Source organism: Salmo trutta, chromosome 11, assembly GCF_901001165.1.
Source record: "Salmo trutta chromosome 11, fSalTru1.1, whole genome shotgun sequence".
In the NCBI taxonomy this organism is placed as follows: domain Eukaryota; kingdom Metazoa; phylum Chordata; class Actinopteri; order Salmoniformes; family Salmonidae; genus Salmo; species Salmo trutta.
The window spans coordinates 17,241,385-17,267,557 of NC_042967.1; the positions used below are offsets into that span (position 1 = coordinate 17,241,385).

At 44.4% G+C, this 26,173-nt stretch overlaps 1 protein-coding gene across 4 annotated transcripts in view; it reads right to left on the reverse strand.

Moving 5' to 3' along the window:
• Positions 1-26,173, reverse strand: part of LOC115202333 (zeta-sarcoglycan) — a 329,855-nt gene that overhangs the window by 47,865 nt on the left and 255,817 nt on the right. For all 4 annotated transcript variants that reach the window (XM_029766420.1, XM_029766418.1, XM_029766421.1 and 1 more), the window contains 2 exons: positions 16,015-16,102; positions 7,381-7,503 (listed from right to left, as the gene is read on the reverse strand). In XM_029766420.1, coding sequence (XP_029622280.1) covers positions 7,381-7,503; positions 16,015-16,102 — 211 coding nt within the window. The remainder of the gene's footprint in view (positions 1-7,380; positions 7,504-16,014; positions 16,103-26,173) is intronic.

Here is a 26,173-nt window from a genome sequence, read left to right on the forward strand (position 1 = left end):
TAAAAAAATATTATTATTTCAACTTTATTTAACCAGGTAGGCTAGTTGAGAACAAGTTCTCATTTACAACTGCGACCTGGCCAAGATAAAGCAAAGCAGTGCGACACAAACAACAACACAGAGTTACACATGGAATAAACAAACATACAGTCACTAATACAATAGAAATGTCTATGTCACGACTTCCGCCGAAGTCGGCTCCTCTCCTTGTTCGGGCGGCGTTCGGCGGTCGACGTCACCGGTTTTCTAGCCATCGCCGCTCCATGTTTCATTGATCCATTTGTTTTGTCTTGTTCCCTGCACACCTGATTTACATTCCCCAATCACACTGCATGTATTTATTCCTCTGTTCCCCCTCATGTCTTTGTGTGATATTGTTTGTGTTACATGTTATTTTGTGACGCGCCAGACTGGTGTTCTTATATTCCGTGTTGTTCACGAGGTATGTTTATTTGTTAAACATACATTTTGTGACTGTTTGCACATTTTTTTGCACTTTTGCCAATTGGCTGGAGGTTTTGACGCAGTTGTGTCCATCTGTTGGTTTCTCCTGCCTCAATAAAGTGTGTGCCTGTTCACAACCCTCTGCTCTCCTGCACCTGACTTCGTTACCAGTACGCACACCCTTGACAGTCTATATACAATGTGTGCAAATGAGGTAAGATAAGGGAGGTAAGGCAATAAATAGACCATAGTGGCAAAATAATTGCAATTTAGCAATTAAACACTGGAGTGATAGATGTGCAAATGATGGATGTGCAAGTATAGATACTGGGGTGCAAAGGAGTAAAAACAAATAACAGTATGGGAGGGGGTTGTTGAATGGGCTATGTACAGGTGCAGTGATCTGCTCTGACAGCTGGTGCTTAAAGTTAGAGAGGGAGATATGAGTCTCCAGCTTCAGTGATTTTTGCAATTCGTTCCAGTCATTGGCAGCAGAGAACTGGAAGGAAAGGCGGCCAAAGGAGGAATTGGCTTTGGGGGTGACCAGTGAAATATACCTGCTGGAGCGCGAGCTACGGGTGGGTGCTGCTATGGTGACCAGTGAGCTGAGATAAGGCGGGGCATTACCTAGCAAAGACTTATAGATGGGTTTGGCGACGAATATGAAGCGAGGGCCAGCCAACGAGAGCATACAGGTCGCAGTGGTGGGTAGTATATGGGGCTTTGGTGACAAAACGGATGGCACTGTGATAGACTGCATCCAATTTGCTGAGCAGGGTGTTGGAGGCTATTTTGTAAATGACATCGCCGAAGTCAAGGACCGGTAGGATAGTCAGATTTACGAGGGTATGTTTGGCAGCATGAGTGAAGGATATATATTTTATATTTAATATTCTTCAAAGTAGCCACACTTTTACTTGATGGCAGCTTTGCACACTCTTTGCATTCTCTCAATGAGCTTCATAAGGTAGTCACCTGGAATGCATTTCAATTAACAGGTGTGCCTTCTTAAAAGTTAATTTGTGGAATTTCTTTCCTTCTTAATGCGTTTGAGCCAATCAGTTGTGTAGTGACAAGGTAGGGGTGGTATACAGAAGACAGCCCTATTTGGAAAAAGACCAAGTCCATATTATGGCAAGAACAGCTCAAATAAGCAAAGAAAAACGACAGTCCATCATTACTTTAAGACATGAAGGTCAGTCAATGCGTAACATTTCAAGAACTTTGAAAGTTTCTTCAAGTGCAGTCGCAAAACCCATCAAGCGCTATGATGAAACTGTCTCTCATGAGGACTGCCACAGGAAAAGAAGACGCAGAGTTACCTCTGCTGCAGATGATACATTCATTAGTGTTAACTACCCAAATAAATTCATCACAGAGTTCTAGTAACAGACACATCTCAACATCAACTGTTCAGAGGAGACGGCGTGAATCAGGCCTTCATGGTCGAATTGCTGCAAAGAAACCACTACTAATGGAACTTGCTTGGGCACGATCAATGGACATTAGACCGGTGGAAATCTGTCCTTTGATCTGATGAGTCCAAATTTGAGATTTTTGGTTCCCACCGCCGTGTCTTTGTGATGCAGAGTAGATGAACGGATGACCTCTGCATGTGTGGTTCCCACCGTGAAGTATGGAGCAGGAGGTTTGGTGGTGTGGGGGTGCTTTGCTGGTGACACTGTCTGTGATTTATTTAGAATTCAAGGCACACTTACAGTGAGGGTAAAAAGTATTTGATCCCCTGCTGATTTTGTACGTTTGCTCACTGACAAAGAGATGATCCGTCTATAATTTTAATGGTAGGTTTATTTGAACAGTGAGAGACAGAATAACAACAAAAAAATCCAGAAAAACGCATCTCAAAAATTTTGTAAATTGATTTGCATTTTAATGAGGGAAATAAGTATTTGACTCCTCTGCAAAACATGACTTAGTACTTGGTGGCAAAACCCTTGTTGGCAATCACAGAGGTCAGATGTTTCTTGTAGTTGCCCACCAGGTTTGCACATATCTCAGGAGGGATTTTGTCCCACTCCTCTTTGCAGATCTTCTCCAAGTCATTAAGGTTTCGAGGCTGACGTTTGGCAACTCGAACCTTCAGCTCCCTCCACAGTTTTTCTATGGGATTAAGGTCTGGAGACTGGCTAGGCCACTCCAGGACCTTAATGTGCTTCTTCTTGAGCCACTCCTTTGTTGCCTTGGCCGTGTGTTTTGGGTCATTGTCATGATGGAATACCCATCCACGACCCATTTTCAATGCCCTGGCTGAGGGAAGGAGGTTCTCACTCAAGATTTGACGGTACATGGCCCCGTCCATCGTCCCTTTGATGCAGTGAAGTTGTCCTGTCCCCTTAGCAGAAAAACACCCCCAAAGCATAATGTTTCCACCTCCATGTTTGATGGTGGGGATGGTGTTCTTGGGGTCATAGGCAGCATTCCTCCTCCTCCAAACACGGCGAGTTGAGTTGATGCCAAAGAGCTCCATTTTGGTCTCATCTGACCACAACACTTTCACCCAGTTATCCTCTGAATCATTCAGATGTTCATTGGCAAACTTCAGACGGGCCTGTATATGTATTCTTGAGCAGGGGGACCTTGCTGGCGCTGCAGGATTTCAGTCCTTCACAGTGTAGTGTGTTACCAATTGTTTTCTTGGTGACTATGGTCCCAGCTGCCTTGAGATCATTGACAAGATCCTCCCGTGTAGTTCTGGGCTGATTCCTCACCGTTCTCATGATCGTTGCAACTCCACGAGGTGAGATCTTGCATGGAGCCACAGGCCGAGGGAGATTGACAGTTATTTTGTGTTTCTTCCATTTGCGAATAATCGCACCAACTGTTGTCACCTTCTCACCAAGCTGCTTGGCGATGGTCTTGTAGCCCATTCCAGCCTTGTGTAGGTCTACAATCTTGTCCCTGACATCCTTGGAGAGCTCTTTGGACTTCGCCATGGTGGAGAGTTTGGAATCTGATTGATTGCTTCAAACTGAGATTAGGAGCACTCCCTTTAAGAGTGTGCTCCTAATCTCAGCTCGTTACCTGTATAAAAGACACCTGGGAGCCAGAAATCTTTCTGATTGAGAGGGGGTCAAATACCTATTTCCCTCATTAAAATGCAAATCAATTTATAACATTTTTGACATGCGTTTTTCTGGATTTTTTGTTGTTGTTATTCTGTCTCTCAGGGTTCAAATAAACCTACCATTACAATTATAGACTGATCATTTCTTTGTCAGTGTGCAAACGTACAAAATCAGCAGGGAATCAAATACTTTTGTCCCTCACTGTAATCAGCATGGCTGCCACAGCATTCTGCAGCGATACGCCATCCCATCTCGTTTGCGCTTAGTGGGACTATCATTTGTTTTTCAACAGGACAATGACCCAACACACCTTCAGGCTGTGTAAGGGCTATTTTACCAAGAGGGAGAGTGATGGAGTGCTACATCAGATGACCTGGCCTCCACAATCACCTGATCTCAACCAAATTGAGATGGTTTGGGATGAGTTGGACCGCAGAGTGAAGGAAAAGCAGCCAACAAGTGCTTAGCATATGGGGGAACTCCTTAAAGACTGTTGGAAAAGCATTCCAGGTGAAGCTGGTTGAGAGAATGCCAAGAGTGTCCAAAGCTGTCATGAAGACAAAGGGTGGCTACTTTGAAGAATATAAAATATAAAATACATTTTGATTTGTTTAACACTTTTTGGGTTACTACATGATTCCATATGTGTTAGTTCATAGTTTTGATGTCTTCACTATTATTCTACAATGTAAAAAATAAAGGAAAACTGTTGAATGAGTAGGTGTGTCTAAACCTTTGACTGGTACTGTATATAATGTAATTCAAGCCAGCTAAGGTCCTGATTAGCCAGTCCTGTGTAACATGACACTGATGATGAGAAGTCCTGTGATATTACAATATTCATGTGTGTGATATTGACACCACGTCTCAAATGTGTGATGTGAGAATTGGCCATTTTGAAAGGTACACACGTATATACACTGACAAAACATTATGAACACCTTCTTAATATTGAGTTGCCTTAAAGCCCTCAGAACAGCCTCAATTCATCGGGGTTATGGACTCTACAAGGTGTCGAAAGCGTTCCACATGGACTCCAATGCTTCACACCGTTGTGTCAAGTTGGCTGGATGTCCTTTAGGTGGTGGACCATTATTGATACACACAAGAAACTGTTTAGCATAAAGAAACCCAGCAGCGTTGCAGTTCTCCTACTACAATAACCCGTTCAAAGGCACTTAAATATTTTGTCTTGCCCATTCACCCTCTGAATGGCACACATACACAATCCATGTCTCAATTCTCTCAAGGCTAAAAAAATCCTTCTTTAACCTGTCTCCTCCCCTTCATCTACACTGATAGAAGTGGATTTAACAAGTGACATCAATAATGTTCCTAATGTTTTGTCCACTCAGTGTATGTTAGAAGTTTCAGGTTTCAAACTTTATTCGCCACGTGCCCAGGATACAACAGGTGTAAAACAGTACAGTGAAATTCTTAACTTGAGAGCTTCCCAACAATGCAGATAATAATAAAAAATCGAATAGAAACATGTATCCAAAAATAACATCAGTCTAAGTAGCTCATGTTAGAAGACATGGCAATGACATCATATCTCCCCACACTAAACAGAGATAGAATGAGAGATGTTCTAGCATGGAGCACATACAGAAACATCAGTTTTCCCCAGTGGCCAGGCAGTGCTGGTCGAGTCGAGATTCTGACCATTTCCATCCGCAGCCTTCCCCCACGTCGAGTGTCTTTCGTCTGCTCATGCCTAACCCCTATTACCTCCTGTTCACTGGCCTCCTCTGTCCATCTTCCCTCCATCCCTCCCACCTTCCTCCAACCCGCCCTCCTTCCTCCATGCTTTCATTCTCCGGACGTGAGCGACGAAAGACAACATCCATCACCTTGCAGACCTCCGCCACTTTACCTCCCTCCCTCCATCTCTCACTCTCATTTCCCCTCCCTTTCTTTCTTTCCTGGCTTTGTAATGGACAGATCTTTCCAATTACAGAGGGGAAAAAGGAGGAGGATGGAGGAGGGGTGTCTGTTCGCCCGCAACCCCCGACTGCTTCCACTTGACCTCCCCGCCGCCTCGTTTACCGAGAGAGACCACCGCACCAGGAAAGCAAACAGAGCTAGGCATGTGATTTTTCTCTCTTAATCTTTCCTTCTCTCGCTCTACTTCTCCCTCTCTCTCCCATTTTCTCTCTCTCTCTTTCCTTTTTTCCCCTCCCTCTCTCTCTTAATTTTCTCTTCTATCCCTTTCTCTCTCTCTCTCAGTCCGTCTCTCTATCTAAACTGATGTCTGCATGTAGGCCACACACAACAACTGTCTGAGTTCTGCTCAACCCACTCACTAGCAGTCGCTGTGCTTTGCTGCACACAGGCCCTTAGCACCATCACAATCTATCTGGTTGCTATAGGAGCACTGATCTGTGAATGGAGCCTTTTTGACTGGGTAAAGCCACCCAACTGACCCGCATTTAACATATAACTGTACCTACAACTGCTTCAAACCCAACCTCAGTCCCGCAAGATTATTTTAGGCGTATGTGACACAGCTCACTTGCCAGGCATGGACTCAACGATTTTGCTCCCTATAGGCAATATTCAAATGCTAAAAAATAACCGAAGAAATAGGTTAAATTACCAGAGATTCTCGCATGGCCCATTATATTAGGCTATCGGTATTACTCTGCTACATCAGCAAATAGTCTAGAAGTAGTTTAATACGAGCAGATTCTGAGAGACTTGCACTTTCTCTTGAGCTACATTTTATAGCCTACCTTTTAGGAGTGGGACGATTTTCCGACCGAGACAAATATGGGCGATCAATATTTATTTATAACCAAATTTAGTAACCTATAGCCTAATCCTATTAAGGAAGTACATTTCCTTGGAAAGATAACGGCCACGTGTTTCTCCGTCCATGTATAGACTATAGCCTACTCTATTTAATTGAGACCACACGCGTACCTGATCTCGCGCATGTGGCTACTGAACTTGAAGCAGCAGGAATGATGAGAGAGGAGACTTTCTCTTGAGCTATGTTTTGCATATATGATCTAGCTTATCCTTTGGGAGGATGATTTGCAGGCAGAGACAAATAAATGGGTAATGACAAGGCTCAATGCTCGCTCACCGTGGTACAGTAGCTCACGATGATCGAAGGTTAGGTTTGCACCTCAACTCACGTTGGTTGAGCGCCCTGCACTTCTTTCCGTTATCAATAATGATTTACAGGCATTGTACATTTCCTTGAAAAGATAACTACTACTTGGTTCTCCGTTTATGCATAGGCAGCCTACTCTATATATAAATGATTTGTGGGTAACGATTGAATTAAAAAAGTCAAAAATAAACAAAAAAAAATGGTTCTTTGCAAAGAGCAATTGGAAAAGCAAGAATTTAGCTAGGACTGTCTGGGAGTGGTCTAAGTGGGGAGGGGAAAACTGAAAACGAGCTGTTATTGGCATATAGGTCTGGAACTCTCTTATTGGTCTATTAACTAATGTACAACATATATATAAAACACAGGACTGCACTGGGTCTTTAATAACAATCATTTGGGGGGTGCTTATATTTGTCCTAGTTCAAACATGTACAAGTCTGTAGTAGTACTTATGTGTGAATTTGAAATGTGTTTTTTTTGGATATCCCAACTCCCCCTCCGAGTGAGGTCCCAGCCAGGGTCTGCCTCAACAGCGAGCAATTAAGGTAAAGTGCCTCGCTCAAGGGGACATCAACAGATTTCACCTTGTCAGCTCGGGGATTCAAACCAGTGACTTTACGGTTACTGGCCAAACATTCTAATCGCTAGGCTACCTGTCGCCCTAGAGGCTACCTGCTGCCCTCCGCGTGTGTGTGTGTGTGTGCCTGCATGCATGCGTATGTGCGTTACCTGTCACCCTCAGTTTCTCAGTGCCGATGCTGATCTCCTTCTCGTCAGCGGAGAAGAGCACCCGCTCCCCGTCAGGACTCCTCACCTCGAACCTCTGACACTGGGCCTCCACCATCTCCGAGCCTGGAGAGAGTGGGAGAGAAAGAGAATTAGAATGAAAAATCCCCTTTGTTGGGTCAATGTCATACAAAACACAAACACATTGCAAACCATCACATATCACACCTCACCTCTATTGCAGGTGTTTACCTGAGGGCAGAGATGCAATGGTTTTTGAAGAGAGAATAAGGACAGTTGTGAGAGAGAGTTCTATTTGCACATCATTATAACACAGTACATAGCCATAATATGACATTTGAAATGTGTCTCTTCCTTTGAAGCTTGTGAGTGTAATGTTTACAGTTCATTTGTGACTGTTTATTTATCTTTAGTTTTTTTTTATCTATTTCACTTGCTTTAGCAATGTAAACATATGTTTCCCATGCTAATAAAAAGCCAATTGAATTGAGAGAGAGAGATAGAGAGCATGAATGATGGTGAGAGACAGAGAGAGAGAGAGGGGAAGATAAAGAGAGGTAGAGAGAGAGAGAAAGGGAGAGAGAGAACGCGGAGAAAGAGAGAGAGAGAGCATGAGAGAGAGGGAGAAAGAGGGAGAGAGAGAGGGAGAGAGAGCGGTAGGGAGAGAGAGAAAGCAGAGAAAGTGAGCCAGTCTATAAATAAAAGAGCGAGCTGAAAGCTGGGAAGGCAACTTTTAACCTTTGATCCTTGAGCACTGGTGCTCAACATAGTGTACTACTTGGTACAAACAGGTTCTTACACTGAAGTACTTGACCTAACAGCTTGTGGTTAAATGTTGCCGTTATACTGAACAGAAGCCTTGTTTTTGAATGGCTGGTTGTGAATGGAGACATTTTTATTGAAACATGGACGGTCATGTAAAACAACCTATCATGCTAGACCTGCAGCCTCTGTAACTCTAACCATATGGCAGTACTGTACAGCACACAATAAGGAAACCTGACCTTGTGTCCCTGTTCCATTGAAGACTTGAGGCAGAAAAGCCTGGGTCTACAACCAAAAGCCATTGCTTGTCTTACATAGCCATGTCAAAGGTACAAAATACATAGCTATTAGCTGTCACCTCCTCCACATCTTTCCGACCTTCAGGGACTGATAGGAGAGGGCATTATTTGTTTGTTGCCTCTTCATCCCTCCCTCCCTCGCTCCCTCCATTCCAATCCAATCCACTCTTCCTCCTCTCTTTTCATTTGGCCTTAAGTCTTGCTGAGCTGAGGTAAAAGCCTGTATCTATTGGAGGTTTCCAGCAGGTCTACTGCTAGCTGCTCGGAGCTGTGCTCTTCAGCCATTCCATCTGTCATTTAGCATCCCAGAGTGCCATGTCAGTCATAATAAGACTTTATTACTGGTGATCAATCTGGGATTACCTTCCACCTGATAAGGTAAAGAAAATGGCCGCTCCCTCTCTGGCCCTTAAACACATCGGACAGTTAAAGCTATCCTGCTGTGCTGGCTGGATTTTCAGTGCTATTTTTGTTGTTGTTTGTTTACTTCTCAGGTTCTCTTTTTAATGTGTGTTTCTGGATTCCGAGGCTCGTTTTTCTGTTGTTTAAATGGCACTTTTTTCTGTTCCGTCTTCATTGATTCGTACTAATGAAAAGAATTGTTCCAATGAGGATGAAAGGATTTGAAATTGTTTGCAATAAAGACACTGTGGGCTGTTACCCAGCGGAGATACATTTCTGATAACAATTAGTATTGGGGCAATTATACTGTAGTCTCTTGAAATTGATCTTGAAAAATCAAACAAAGTTGGGCATCAATCTGCCCAGCGATGAAACGTGGTTTCTATTTCTTTCTTTCTTCTGGTGCCGTTTAAAAAAATTCATCATGTATGCAATTCAGATCCTCCTCGTGTAGACTCCTATAAGTGGTTTGCAGAGTTTGACAACTTGTTTTTCTACGAGCCCCATCTGATTAAAAGAAAAAACTTGGAATAATGATGACGGTTGGAGATTAATAGTACCCCACTCCCGCAGATAAAGCCAACCTAATTCCGATGGATGCCGATAACGACAGGAGTCCTCATTAAGAAAAGTGTTAATTTATGTGCTCATTTGATTAATCCCCACTTGACCGAATCTTACTATGATGGGTTTCTCAGGGGCCCTTATTCATATGCTGTGCCTAGCTCCTCTCCTGCTCCTGCTCTGCCTGCTGGCGATGGTACGGATATGATACAAGCAGACACAGAAAAGCAAAAGTGATGGGAGGAAAAGAAAGGATGTAAAGAGAAAGAGAGAGAGAGAGCGAGAGAGAGAGAGATTGGGGTGACAAACTGAAAATAAATAGCCGTGGCATCGCCGCAGACTACATCAAAACAACAGTGCGGTATTCAAATTAAACTCTTTCTCCTGCTGATGTCAGTCCATTGCTCTGTCTCCCTCTCTCTTGCTCCGGGAGAGAAGGGGAATTGCAGGCGTAGGGGGGTGCGTTAAGGAAGAGGATGCTGGCGTGACAGATGTGGGGTGGCGGGCGTTGCTCTTGGGGGTCGGGCGACACACTTAGGCGCCACGGTTGTGAATAAATCACTAGATGCTTTAAAAAACGTGTAAATGCGGCAGTGACCAAGGCATCGAGTCACAGCAGGAAGCATTCACCCCACCCCCGGCCAGGGCGCCGTTCTGTTCGATTCTGCTCCACCTCTCACTGAATTTCCACATTACTGTTTGACTTTGAGATAGAAAAGTCAAATAGTTTGACTCTGATTACATTTGCAACATGGCGACAACAGTGCTCAGCATCAATAGCGCCTGGCATCAACAACCTCAACCGTCCTTCAGATCCCATAGACTTCCACTTACAGTAGATACGCTCCAAAGATCATCAACAACCTCAACCGTCCTTCAGATCCCATAGACTTCCACTTACAGGAGATACGCTCCAAAGATCAACAACCTCAACCTTCCTTCAGATCTCATAGACTTCCACTTACAGTAGATATGCTCCAAAGATCATCAACAACCTCAACCGTCCTTCAGATCCCATAGACTTCCACTTACAGGAGATACGCTCCAAAGATCATCAACAACCTCAACCGTCCTTCAGATCCCATAGACTTCCACTTACAGGAGATACGCTCCAATGATCATCAACAACCTAAACCGTCCTTCAGATCCCATAGACTTCCACTTACACGAGATACGCTCCAAAGATCAACAACCTCAACCTTCCTTCAGATCTCATAGACTTCCACTTACAAGAGATACACTCCAAAGATCATCAACAACCTCAACCTCAACCTTCCTTCAGATCCCATAGACTTCCACTTACAGGAGATACGCTCCAAAGATCATCAACAACCTCAACCGTCCTTCAGATCCCATAGACTTCCACTTACAGGAGATACGCTCCAAAGATCATCAACAACCTCAACCGTCCTTCAGATCCCATAGACTTCCACTTACAGGAGATACGCTCCAAAGATCATCAACAACCTCAACCGTCCTTCAGATCCCATAGACTTCCACTTACAGGAGATACGCTCCAATGATCATCAACAACCTCAACCGTCCTTCAGATCCCATAGACTTCCACTTACAGGAGATACGCTCCAAAGATCAACAACCTCAACCTTCCTTCAGATCTCATAGACTTCCACTTACAGGAGATACACTCCAAAGATCATCAACAACCTCAACCTCAACCTTCCTTCAGATCCCATAGACTTCCACTTACAGGAGATACGCTCCAAAGATCATCAACAACCTCAACCGTCCTTCAGATCCCATAGACTTCCACTTACAGGAGATACGCTCCAAAGATCATCAACAACCTCAACCGTCCTTCAGATCCCATAGACTTCCACTTACAGGAGATACGCTCCAAAGATCATCAACAACCTCAACCGTCCTTCAGATCCCATAGACTTCCACTTACAGGAGATACGCTCCAAAGATCATCAACAACCTCAACCGTCCTTCAGATCCCATAGACTTCCACTTACAGGAGATACGCTCCAAAGACCATCCACAACTCCAGTCCCCCAGATACAACCACGGGGGAATTACTCCTATTCACACAAGCAGAGCAACAACACCACGCAGGAAAGATAATGGCATTCTACATCCAGGCGTTAAGCCACTATTAACACTTGATGAACATTCCATGTTTTCATGCCCGTGATCTAGGCACGTTTTTTTCTTTGGCTCTGAGGTACATGACTTCAGTTTAAGAAAAATGTCGACTTTAGTGAGGTACATTTTTAGAATGCTCTCTTACATTTTTAAACGTTGTCGGAAAGGCAAAAGCAGTGCTAACTGACTCTGACTGACTCCCTGACAGCTCCGTATGTCCTCACCATCAAAAAAACGTCAAAACGGATGAATTTAAACATCAGCGGTATGTGGCGTAAGACCGTGATAAGTGGTTGTCTCACCAAGCTACCTTAAGATGAACGTCACTCTGGATAAGTGTCTACTAAATGACCATAATAACTGTAAATGTAATATAAGAGGGGAAAATGGCTGCTGGACGTCAAAGAAAATCCTCCAGAGCAGAGTTTACACTCACAACACTTCACGGGATGGCTTGTTAGAACACTTTGGAACACTTTGGAGAAGACAAGGACATTGCCACTTAGCCACAACCGGTGATAAGAAGTAGTTAAATCCACATTGACAGCAGCAGCCCACACCGAGGAGATATTGGGTCTGGACTGTCGTCTGAAACTTTTGCTCCTCAGAAGATTAATGACAACAGGGCGCTATAAACGAGCTGCTCGAGATCATTAATTGATACAGATTTTCCTGTGATTAGAGAAGGATGAAGGATGATCCTCTGTGGTGATATTGAACACGCAGGAAATGTCACTTGTTAAATCAGAGATAGGGTTCCAGGCCGAAGACATTGCAGACGTGACATTGCATCAACCAAAGGTTCAGTGCCACGTCAATGACTGTCAGGCATCACATTGCTATAGGATATACTGTGGTTAGTGAATATGTTCAACACCCAGGCGTCGTGAGACAGCAGATGACTGCTTTTTAGTCAGTCTGGAACGCGGGCAGTTTGGGGGGTTTGGTGAGAACCACGAAGAAGGAAGGGGCAATCCCTGTTTGGTGCCATTTTGACCTGTCAAATACAAAAGAAGAGGGAACGGGGGAAGAGGCCACAAATTCTGGAGTCATTTTGGCCCGTCAAAATATAAAGTCTGAAGTAAAAAGTTTGGAACTCGTCGAGTTAGTTGGTCACGGGTAAGTCACGGCACGGCCCCTTTAACTTTGAACGAGGGCTGAAAAACGCTGAATTTAATTTGGACTTTCAAAAGTAAACACTGAAGAAGGTGATGCAACTCTGCGAAACAACGAGGTCATCGCTGGTCTCTTTTTGAAGTGCTGAAATCAGTCAGAGAGCGGAGTCTCCTGGAAGAAGACCTTTCGACTCTTTGAAGGTGCTTTTTGAAAAACTAAAGAGCCGTGGAGTGAAGGAGTCAGAAAACTGCAGCGCACAGCAACTTTTACCCCAGGTTAGAAAAAACTACACATGATTTATGGACAAACATACACAAATTATGTATCTAAATTTGATTACACTCATTAATAAAGAGCGCGGGAGAAAAAAGGAAAAAGTGAAAAAGTTCAGGAGAATCTTTTTAGCCAGGGAGACGAAGGAGGCAAAGAAGAAACGATGCTAAAGGTTGATTTAATCACACACTCTTCATAGCTATCTGTAAACACGGAGGCCTGCTGTGTCATCTGTACACACACATCAATAACCGGCATGACATTGATGGGAACAAAGCAAAATAAGTATTTCCTTCATAAAAAGGGACAGATTCTATTCTAACATATGTCCCAATATACCTATAGCAAATATGTTGTCATTGAGAATGATCTCGCGTCACAAAGCATATGCAATGCTAGTTCATCACCTTTTATATGCCATCTGTAAAGAACAGTTGCAAACTGTCGGTCGTAGCTACAGGGAAAGACGGCCCCATGCCCCGTACAGGCACAGCAGACATGATCAAATGTATAATTCATATTCCTGTCACTGCAGCTGCCTCTTACCCAGAATGACTCAAGGGCAAGTTAGACTTTGAGTACATACCAAATTGCTTAATAGCAAGTAAGAGCAAATACCAAAATAACAAGGGAGTAGAGCTTTCAACACCTGTTCCTATTGGACACTAAGAATGGGTGACAGAGCGGGGATCCAATCAGAGTGCCTTTTCTCTTTACCCCAAACTCTTGTGTGGTAATCACAGAACATCTCCCACTCTAACCCTTGCCTTAATCCATTCCACACGATACAGCAGCTGGACAAAAACATTTGTGGAACGATTCCTCCGAGATAAAAGAGAAAAGAATTACTGAGCAGGAGAAGATAACGGGGCATATATGAAGCCCGAAGTTTAGAAGCTCATTACAAAGTCATAGGGGAGTTTGCCAGCTTAAGGTTTGAAGTCCATTTCTTCTAGGAAAGAGAAAAGGAGAGGAAAGCGTATAAAAGGAGTGTTTTGGATAGAGTGTTCGGATGGACGGTGAAAGTCACTTCTAAAATTGGCAGCGTGGCGGGTGAGAGTGATCCCTGTGACGTTGTTGTCACACACTCAGTCACATACGCCCTTATGCGCTGTCTTTCCCAAAAATGCATTTTGGCCCTCGTCGCCAGTTTTGGTCGCCTGTCTCCTGCCACGGTCATAATGAAATCTTCTCGCAAAGTGAGAAAGCCTTTTATTACCCAGAATGCACTTATTCAAATGAAAAGTCAATGACACACCCCAACAACAAAAAAAGACAACAGGCGTTCCCGTTCGCCCTTGCTGTCCTTCGAGCAGCTGGGCCCCACATCCAGAAAATACTCTCATGATGTTATTCTCTCCGAGGGGGGAAGGAGGACACAGGACTAGGAGATTGCTGCTATAAACTGATCCAAGGACAGTTTTTAGTTTTTCTTCACTTCTGATTGTTAAGGATTTTGAGAGGCTTAGCTGATCCTAGATCTGTGGTTAAAGGCAATTTCTACATGGAGAGGAGGACAATAGCATTTTGGTGTCAGAGAGTGGGGCCAAAAGCCTACTTTCTGTGGGCCAAGTTCACTTTTCATTTTTACGAGCCCTGATTGGGATATGGGCCGTGACAGGTCCTCACTCAAATTAACGAGGTGACAGGACATGAGAGGAAGGAAGGAGGGAGGGAGGAAAAGAGGGACGATAAAACAGAGTGCAGCGCTCAAGGCTCAGTGATGGCCCTGTCTGGTCCTTTGTGCCCTTAGCAACTGGCTGATGCAGGGGAATAAGGTGTGTGTGTGTGTGTGTGTGTGTGTGTGTGTGTGTGTGTTTGCACATGTATGTGTTTGTCTGTGTGCGAATGCATGTGCGTGTGTGTCGTTGGCTGGAGTTCCAATGCCCTAATAGCACCAAGGTGAACTGTGTGTGTCTCCTCCAAGGACCTTACGATCAGAGCACGTCAGCCGTGATTTCAAAGTGTGCCTCATAATTGACTGTAATATCATTTATCTGAGCTTATGGACAGAGGAACTTCAAAATACAGACAGACAGACAGACAGACAGACAGACAGACAGACAGACAGACAGACAGACAGACAGACAGACAGACAGACAGACAGACAGACAGACAGACAGACAGACAGACAGACAGACAGACAGACAGACAGACAGAGTAAATTAAAGAGAGAGAGAGAGAGAGATATACAGAGAAAGTAAATTAGAAAAAGAGAGAGAGAGGAAACGTCTGGATGGGACGATCAGGAATGCAGAGTAGAACTTGGAAGATGAATGTTATCACTGCTAGCCAGTTCACAGACGGAGAACAGGAAGAGATAGAGAGGAAAGGAGAGAGCGATAGAGAGAGGGAAAGAGGGAGGGGGAGGAGTCAGAGGGAATGGAGGAAGAGACGAGTATTAGAAAGAGAGAGAGAGAGACTAACACACTAAGGTTGCCTGAGTACCACACTAAGGGACAGGGTCATACTGGTCTCACCAGGTACCCTTATCTCCTTGGACCAGCGGCCACTAAGCTGATAAATACAATGACAGCCATCTAAGAAAGTTGAGTCTCTCTCTCTCTCTCTCCTTGTGGGTCCCACTAGTCTGCCAGTGTTACTGCTATGTATGAGTCCCTTCCAGATACCACAGTTTCCATTCCATTCCAGGACAAAATCTCCCAATCAATCATGGCCATATCCAAGGGGGCAGCAGTCCAGTAAAACGCAAGCCCCTTTCCTCCTGACTAGAAAGTGGGTGAATGTCGTCAACATGCTGACTCAGAGCTCCTTCAGAAACCCTTCGGAATCCTTCTGGAATCTCTGACAGGAGGAGAGGAGGGAATTCTGTTCCGGACTTCTGGAACAATGCAGAACTCCCCCAGAATGATGTGTTGGTGCCAGCAAGTCAGTCAGTCAGTGAGGCACCATGCGGTGTGGCCCAGGGGGCGGGGATAGTTAACGGAAGCCCCATCATGTGCTTGGTTGCTTGGTCGGGTTCTCCCAGGCCTGGGGGATTCTGAGGCTACTTTTGCTACTTTTGTTCAAGAGTCCAGGTAATCTGTGTGTGTGTGGGGGGGGCAGCTGGTGGCGACGGAGGCTGACTCACCCACGGTGAGCTGTCCTGTTAGCTGACCAAGGTCGTTTCTCGCGTTCACCGTCACATTCCTGTCTGACTGCAGGATCAGAGGATTGTCCTAGAGAGATAGAGAGAGAGAGAGAGAGAGAGAGAGAGAGAGAGAGAGAGAGAGAGAGAGAGAGAGAGAGAGAGAGTGTCAGCAAATAACTTTCCACGGTAGACCCCATCGCTAGAGCAAATGGCTACAGCGACAATGGATAATCTGCACAATAAATGTACAGGCACTGTTCGGGGTCAAGGACGAGTCAGTCACTCATGTTGCTGCTTAATAAACCCCTAACAGGCACTTTACATGCCAAACCATACAGGAAACCTTTCTTCCCCTTCCACCCCCTTCTCTCTCTTTCTCTGTAGGGTGGCAGGGAGCCTAGTGTGTTGGGCCAGTAACCGCAAGGTTCAAATATCCAAGCCAGAAAGGTGATGAAAATATATTGATGTGCCCTTGAGCAAGGCACTTAACCCTAATATGCTCCAGGGGCGTTGCACCACAATGGATGACCCTGTAAAACAACACATTTCACTGTTATCTATCTGGTGTATGTGGCAATAACAGCGTCTGTCTGTCTGCCTGTCTCTCTCTCCTCTCTCTGTCTCTGTCGCTCTAAAACAACCACCGTGCCTGATGTAAGTGCAGAGTACACGTCCTCACTGAGTTCCATTGAAGTCCATTGTGTTTGAAGAGCCACATGTTCTAACAGTTCTCTGAACTGATGTTGCCCTGCAACAGTCCTCTATAAATAAGTTCATCCTTCCCCATTCCATCTGAGTACAACATGCGGTGATTGTGACTCACTCATTCCTAGAGCATTTAGGCTTTGAACAGAGAGTGAATAATGCACACAACAGCAGAACTCTATGAACACTTAGTAGAAAGCAACCTGTTTGGGCTAGGGGGCAGTATTGAGAATTTTGGAAAAAATATGTGCCCATTTTTAACTGCCTCCTACACCAACTCAGAAGCTAGAATATGCATTTTATTGTTCAGGTTTGGATAGAAAACACTCTGAATTTTCTAAAACAGTTTGAATGGTGTCTGTAAGTATAACAAAACTCATATTGCAGGCAAAAACCTGTGAAAAATAGATTTAAAAAAAATGTGAATTTTGTGACTGTACTATTTAGTGTCATTGTTTTATAGATACCATAGTGAGAAAGGATTCAGTTCGCAACTCCTACGGCTTCCACTAGATGTCAACGATCTTTATAAAGTTGTTTGAAGCATCTGTGATGAATACAGACCGAATTAGAATGCAGGAAAGTTGACACGTCATCACTTCATTTTTTGCGCCTGCGCATAAATCTGAGAAGAGTGTGTTTGTCATAATCGTTTATCTAGACACTTGATAGGTTGTGTGAAAATATTACTGATGGTTACTGATGTTTCACGTTAAAAATGGACCAAAAGATTAATGCTAAACAACGTTTGACATGTTTGAACAAACGTAAATAGATTATTTACTAGGTTTTTTTTAGCTTTTCGGCGTGACTTTACACCCCCCACCACGTTTTGTGGGAGCCTACTGAACGCTAACTATTTGGTGTTATTTGGACATAAATTATGAACTTTGTCAAAAGAAACCACATTTGTTCTGGACCTGGGATACCTGGCAGTGCCTTCTGATGGAGATAATCAAAGGTAAGGGGATATTTACAATGTTATTATCGATATTAGATGATGCTAACTGTATAGCTTAGCTTATTGTTCTTAGCATAGTACCCCGTTTATTGCAAAATGTGATTTCCCAGTAAAGTTATTTTGTGATCTGGCCATTTGGTAGCAATTACGAGATGATAATATATTATTCTTTGAATGACAATATTATAATTTACCAATGTTTTCGAATAGTAATTCCGTGATTTGTAATGCTGGATTCACTGGGAGCATTCGAGCCGAAAAAAATTCTGAATTTCACCGCGACTGTAAATGCTGTTTTTGGATATAAATATGAACTTGATGGAACTAAAAATGCATGTATTGTATAACATAATGTCCTATGAGTGTCATCTGATGCAGATTGTCAAAGGTAAGTGCATAATTCTAGCTAGTTTTCTGTCTGTTGATGCCCTTCTTTGAATTGGCTAAACATTACACACAGCTATTGTCAATGTACTCTCCTCACATAACCTAACTTTATGCATTCTCCGTAAAGCCTCTTTGAAAATCGGACAGCGTGGTTAGATTTAGGAGATGTGTATCTTTCAAATGGAGGAAAATAGTTGATTATTTGAGTATTTGAAATGATTACTCTTGCAGTTTTGAATTCCCCGCTGTGGTCACATGACAATGAATCCCAATACCGGGATAAGATCCTGCCCCCTGGCCTCAACAGTCAAAAGTCCGTTGAAATGAGGATTGAAATTGAATATGTTTTTCATGACCTTCAGCGATGAGTACGAATACATTAACAGATGTAAAATGGAGCAGTAGCGACTAAGATTGGGTTGCCGTAAATGTTGATATAATTTCCTCAGGAATGGCGCCATTGAGGGATTCATTAACATGAATCACTCACATGGCCATTGCCACAAGCAATTTTAGAGAATTCCTATACATTGGTAGAACACCAAGGAAAACCCCGGCAGTCACTAAGTAAACCCACGTGTTTACACCAATGAGTCATCTAAACTCTATTGAATGGTCCTGATATGATCAGTAATTCAATTGTCGCAGCACACAGGCTGTCAATACACTCCACCTTGACCGTCAAATGATTTTCAGGATCTTCCCTTGCGTTCAAATGCAAATGTCTCAGCCACTCCGTGAAGTCACAGGTTTATATTAAGCCAACTAAAAAGGGCCCTAAAAAGTCGCAAAGTCAGCCGTGAAGACCTTGGAGACATCTATGCCCTAAACCCTAGCCTTAACCCTTACCCTAACCATAACCCTTACCTTAACCATTTCAAATGTCAATGTCAATGGGGTAACGTCAGAGTTGGGACGTCCCAAGTATCCCTGATAGCATAAACCATTCTAAAAGTTGCAAAGTCAGTGGCGAGGATCCTCTGAAAAGTCACAGGCTTATATTAAACCAGCTAAATATTGCCCTAAAAGTCGAGAGGTCAGCGGTGAGGACCCGTGGTTGTGGCCTGAGACTGGCTTAGCGAGCTTGACTGCAGGTCAGAGTTCATTTGATTGGTGAAGAGCACAAACACCATTAGAAACGCACGCACGCACACACACACACACACACACACACACACACACACACACACACACACACACACACACACACACATACAGTTAGACACTGGGGCTCAGTTGAAGGGATTTAGATGTCTGAAGTGCTGGCTCTTTAGAAGTGTGCCAGGTGCCGATACCTCTCTCCCGGGGCGCTCTCCTTTGTTCCAGTTAGTTCCTCCTTCCTCCACCCTCCCTATACACCCCACATACAGTACGTACATTAAATCTGGCCCTTTGTGATGAAGTCACCTCCCAAGGTCAAGAGGAAACGTAGAAAGAGCTTTTGTAGAAGTGCTCTTTATTGGACTTTTCCCTGGACCATGTGACCTGACCAGGTAAAACTACTGACCCCTCGTTACAAGCTATACATGTAGTCAGGTAAAACTCCTGGTCCTAGCTATGAAAAACACTGAAACAAGAGACTTTGAAACTGGCACAGTGCAAAACATGACATCCTCATTTGAATCTTGAAAACAAAAGAGGGGGGTTGTGGTAAGAGTCAAACTGGGTTTATTTAGAGCAGCTTGTCCCATAGTCATAGTCTCAATCACACACCGCAGGGTGGAGTTCACTAGCGCCGTTCTGCCGCGTCGCCATAACTTAGTATAATTAATTCAAATAACTGTCTATGCTTTGGGCCGCCGTCGTCACGGTAGTCTCAAATTACAGAGGAAAAACTCTCACCTCGCCCCTACTTGCTGATTCCAAGTCAAGGTCGAAATGCAAAGTGCCCGGACAGTGTTATTTTCCACCCGCATGTGTGTAGAGGTGTGGGCCACAACACACTGTCAGGTAGATTTCTACCCAGAGACGAGGAAAGGTCATTGATTGGCCAAAGACCCCTAATCCAAGACTAGACCAGTTCCAGGCTGACTACATTGCAGATGCACGCCAGATCTCACAACGTCTGGATGGGTGTGTAACATATCAGCTAACCACATCATATGATAAAGCAATCTGATGCCCGACTGCACAGTCGAGGAGGTGGCACGCAACCATTGGCTGATGCAATGCAACATCTGCAATGTAGTAGGCCTGGAACACCAAGGTGACCAGTACTCATCTTTACATACTTCTTCTTTACTGAACCAAAATGGTTCCACATAGAACCCATTTCTATACTGAGCAAAAATAACATGCAAAAATGTCTAAGATTTTACTGAGTTACAGTTCATATAAGCAAATCCGTCAATTGAAATAAATGCATTAGGCTCTAATCTATGGATTTCACATGACTGGGAAGGGGTGCAGCCATTGGTTGGCCTGGGAGGGCATAGGCCCACCCACTGGGGAGCCAGGCTCAGCCAATCAGAATGAGTTTTTCTCCACAAAAGGGCTTTATTACAGACAGAAATATTTCTCAGGAAAGAAATACAAATAAAAGACTACCCACGGATGCCCAGACTGAATTTATTACATTCATTCTTAGAAGCAGGTCTCTCTCTCTAGCTCTCTCTCTATATAATGAAAACCATAGGGGAATGAATAAACTGCAGGTGACCCAATTTTTCTGTTGATTTCCCCAAATTAATATGCCGCTGTTCGGGCGTGAATTCAAATGAGAATATTCTGTTAAATTGGGAGAGAGTTGCTGATCCAATTGAGAGAGAGAGAGAGAGACAGATAGATTTTTCCCCCCAGTCTGCCACCTGCGATTCATTATCCCCACTTTCATTGTTTTCTCCTGTTTATGACGGCAGGCCAAAACTTTAATAAATCACACCTGCTTGGCTCTAATTTTAGAATGCTGTGGACCGGCTCGGCGGTAACATTCACCAAATCATTTCGCCTCACCTAATTGGTGAATACCCCGCTCTTGGAATTAATTATTTGCAATGGCGCGTATGATGGGATTTAGTATTGTTCTCCACACAGTTTCAATTGATAGGACTTTGCTCAGCGTGAAAACATTGGGCCCTGCATCCTTCCATGGACTCATCTCCCCAAGGCTCAGCCACTGTAGCCTACGTTCAATTGTGTGTGATTTGAAGTCACTGTGGAAAAGAGCATATCCTAAATAATTACATGTAATTCTCTGTGGATTTCAGGGAAGCCTCAGAGCCCAAATACTGATTAACAAACATATATTAACTTTCAGCTGGTAAACAGACATCAGTGTAACCTTATTATCCCTCTTTCAAAGAAATAGCCCTTCCAATTATTCAATCTCTTCCGCCTTCAACTTTGTCATTTGAAGGTTTTCTGATGTCGGTTGCATCTTAAATTGAAAGTGTTTGTATTTCGGCAATTACCCAGAAGCCTCTGTAGTCTAAGCCCGGGTTGGCTCTTCAAGTCCATTCATGACCACATTCAAGTCCCACTGTACTAAGATTAATTAGACAGTCAATAGATTCCCTTCACTTTGATGGTTTGTATAGGCGGACGCACGTCAGAAAGCTGAATTGAATTAGTTGGGTAATAAGCAGAAGAGTGGAGGGTTGGATTGGTAGGGTCTTATCGGTCTTTCAGCTTTGCTGCTGCGCATAGCTGTGAATAGCAATGCAGCTGGTGGAGGAGAAATACGATATCCCTCCACAGGACTCTCTGAAGACCCCGCTGTCTGAATTTAGCCCTCTGAAGTGTGTGAATTTAGCAGGCAACCGAATGAGAAGAAAATAAAGAAAAAGTGCAACGCTTTCGGTGGCCCTCATAACGCTTTACCAGAGGGGTTAACAAGCAATGGTGTTCATCAATGTGGCGTTGCTTAGGCATTCTGGACATTATTTTCAACTCTCCGCTCCCCTTTCCGACACGCGTGACATTATTCCATTGGCAGGTGCAGCAATAGTGTTTCCCGCTTCGATTACAACCGCTTTCCCAAACGAGCGCCAGGTGGGTTTTAGTGAGTCTCAAGACAAAATTGACAAAACCAAAATTATTCAGTGTGTGAAATAATGGATTCCTCAGGGGTGTAGCACATCAACAGTAATATACGTGCATCTACATCTGCATTGCTTGCTGTTTGGGGTTTTAGGCTGGGTTTCTGTACAGCACTTTGAGATATCAGCTGATGTAAAAAGGGCTTTATAAATACATTTGATTGATTGATATAGAGGATGGATGAGCCGGATTGGCATCGGTGTCACGCCCGATGTCCACCAGATGATATGTGTTTTGTTTTCCAGGATGTATAGCCGCCATTTTCCGTACTTGACGTTCGCTTTTCAACTCGCTAAAAGCGTCTGTGTGTGTACTTCTGTTTGTACCACCTCACGATAAAGCAACGCACAAGTTGATAATACTGAACGCACAGAACCTAGCGCTGCTGACTGCTCCACTGACAACTAATGACTTCCCCCGGAACGCAAAGAGTTGGATGCATCTGGTGGACATGAGGCATAACAGTGTGCCTCAGGGCACCATTTGTCTTTTCCCCAGCAGAGTATCTTATCTGCCTTCTCACTGCGTGTGTGCGTCCATGCGTTCGTGCCTGCGCGTGTCCGACAGCGTGTGCCTTTCACCAAGCAAACAGAACGCACAGAGAACTCCAGAACTCTAGTAGCCAAGCTCCTCATCAGCCGGTCTTCAGCCACAACACTTCAAGAGCTTCTAATAGCTACATACGGTAGAAGACAATATGCGGTATGAGACAGCTTTGTACTTGACAAAAGCCAACTAAATATTTCAACTTTTACTGTAACTAAGAGCCTCTAACATCAACCCTACCGGTACACAATGGACATACAACACCATGACATATAGCAGTATATATGGACCTGATCCATGTCTATTAATGGATCACACAAACTATTTTACCTAAATAATGTTCTATTGTCACATAAACTCTGGATAGGTCCAATGAAATGTGTTGTTTTACAGGGTCGGCCATAGTAGGACGTCGATTAGCGTTAAGTGCCTTGCTCAAGGGAACATTGATTGATTTTTCACCTTGTCAGTTCGGGTATTCAAACCAGCGACCTTTTGGTTACTGGCCCAATGCTCTACCTGCTAGGCTACAACACTCCACCAGCTGTCCCCAACGTTTTAGCACATCACATTCTGTACAAGTCGTCACATTCTAGAGACGTCCTTCAACAATGCAAAATCGTTATCATCACTGGAGGAAAGACAGACAATCTAAACCTGTTTGTATGAATGTGGAGACAAACGGGACACAGAACATCCTCATGCAATGTAAACACACACACACACACACACACACACACACACAGAAAGACACACAGAGACATACAGACACACACACACACACAGAGAACCACCCCCCCACACACACACTCGCATGCAGTGCACACACAGTGAGACCTCTGCTCTCTTCTGTAGTCCACCTTGTTTGCACCCTGCGTATCCCAACATCCTTTGAGACGAGACCATGTGACGCATAGCGCCCACCTCTGATACTCCTTCTATCACCTCCATTATCCCCTTCACTCCTGCTGCTACTCAATCAATGTGCTGTCTCACACACACATTTTAAGTACTTTAATTGAATCCACCAATCAAATTTACCAAGAAAAAAAAGCACCTCCTTCTCCAAACAGCTAGGCTGCCCACGACAGCTGAAACAGAGCGGTACCAAGCCAACTGGTCTCCTTCTCCAAACAGCTAGGCTGCCCACGACAGCTGAAACAGAGCGGTACCTAGCCAACTGGTCTCCTTCTCCAAACAGCCAGGCTGCCCACGACAGCTGAAACAGAGCAGTACCTAGCCAACTGGTCTCCTTCACCAAACAGCTAGGCTACCCACGACAGCTGAAACAGAGAAGTACCTAGCCAACTGGTCTCCTTCTCCAAACAGCTAGGCTACCCACGACAGCTGAAACAGAGAAGTACCTAGCCAACTGGTCTCCTTCTCCAAACAGCTAGGCTGCCCACGACAGCTGAAACAGAGCGGTACCTAGCCAACTGGTCTCCTTCACCAAACAGCTAGGCTGCCCACGACAGCTGAAACAGAGCGGTACCTAGCCAACTGGTCTCCTTCTCCAAACAGCTAGGCTGCCCACGACAGCTGAAACAGAGCGGTACCTAGCCAACTGGTCTCCTTCACCAAACAGCTAGGCTGCCCACGACAGCTGAAACAGAGCGGTACCAAGCCAACTGGTCTCCTCCAAACAGCCAGGCTGCCCACGACAGCTGAAACAGAGCAGTACCTAGCCAACTGGTCTCCTTCTCCAAACAGCTAGGCTGCCCATGACAGCTGAAACAGAGCAGTACCTAGCCAACTGGTCTCCTTCTCCAAACAGCTAGGCTGCCCACGACAGCTGAAACAGAGCGGTACCTAGCCAACTGGTCTCCTTCTCCAAACAGCTAGGCTGCCCACGACAGCTGAAACAGAGCGGTACCTAGCCAACTGGTCTCCTTCTCCAAACAGCTAGGCTGCCCACGACAGCTGAAACAGAGCGGTACCTAGCCAACTGGTCTCCTTCTCCAAACAGCTAGGCTGCCCACGACAGCTGAAACAGAGCAGTACCTAGCCAACTGGTCTCCTTCTCCAAACAGCTAGGCTGCCCACGACAGCTGAAACAGAGCGGTACCAAGCCAACTGGTCTCCTTCTCCAAACAGCTAGGCTGCCCACGACAGCTGAAACAGAGCGGTACCTAGCCAACTGGTCTCCTTCACCAAACAGCTAGGCTGCCCACGACAGCTGAAACAGACCAGTACCTAGCCACACACACACAGTACATAGAGACATGCAAGAACACAAACGCACCACACGCTGCATGCATACACAATTGCTGTCAACATATGCACAAAGACATGCAAACATAAAACATGGACACGAACAAACACAGGCATGTACACACACAATTGTACTCACACAGACATACAGTGTGTATATAGGTGTGTGTGAGTCTGTCTGGGGCCTTCAGAGGCATGTCTCTCCACTAATAGATTATTGATCAGAGGGCCAGTCCATCTCTCAGGCCTCCAGGAAGGGCCAGACAGCCTGCACTGTGTAAATAAAAAATCACACCTCTCTCTCTCTCTCTCTCTCTCTCTGTGTGTGCTTCTAAACGAAGGGCTTTGGTGGGATTTCAGTTTCCTCAGCCCTGGCTTTGCTCTGTCTGTCTGTGTTCCCTGGCAGTTATTACACCGTATTAACACACTTATAACATAGTAATAAGACATTAATAACACATATTACCCGCTTCTGTCACCCACCCTGACCCCCTGGGATTTAAAAGGACTTAGAGGGGCCGGGGTCAGCCAGTCCAATCTGTCCAGGGGAGAATAGAACTTAAATGAGGTCACGGCAGAGTGGTGTGTGTGTGTGTGTCACGGCAGAGTGGACTGTGCTGAGGGTTAACGACACAGGGTACCAGTGACGTCTGTGCTTTACAACTGTCACCGACTGGGTTTGAACTCGGGTCTCCTACGTGCCACAAGACTGTGTTGGACTGCTAAGCTTCAGACTTGGCAGGTCTCAGGTAATGTCACTCATCACTCCAACATTGGTCACTGAACACAAGACAGGAGTATGGTAATGACACCAAAATGCCACAAATATCATTTCATTTTAAATTTGCTCAAAGGTTATATTTTACCCCAGAGCGAAGGTTCAAAATGAAGCTTGTGGATTGTGATTCATGTAATAAATACCCAATGTGAGCTGGGCAATTGTACAGTGCATTCGGAAAGTATTCAGACCCTTTTTGACTTTTTCCACATTTTGTTAGGTTTCAGCCTTATTCTAAAATGGATTAAATTATTTTTTCCCCTCATCAATCTACACTCAATACCCCATAATGACAAAGCAAAAACAGGTTTTTAGACATTTAAATGTGGAAAAAGTCAAGGGGTCTGAATACTTTCCAAATGCACAGTATGTTCGACCAGTTTGGATTCATATCCATTATTAGCCGCTTACAAGGCAAGGCAGAAAAAACAAGGGTTTAGTCTTGGGATTCTTCATGACAAGCCACATCATACATGTAGCTCTGTCTCCATCATATAAATATAATCAATGATCATTGACTATTTCTATGGTCT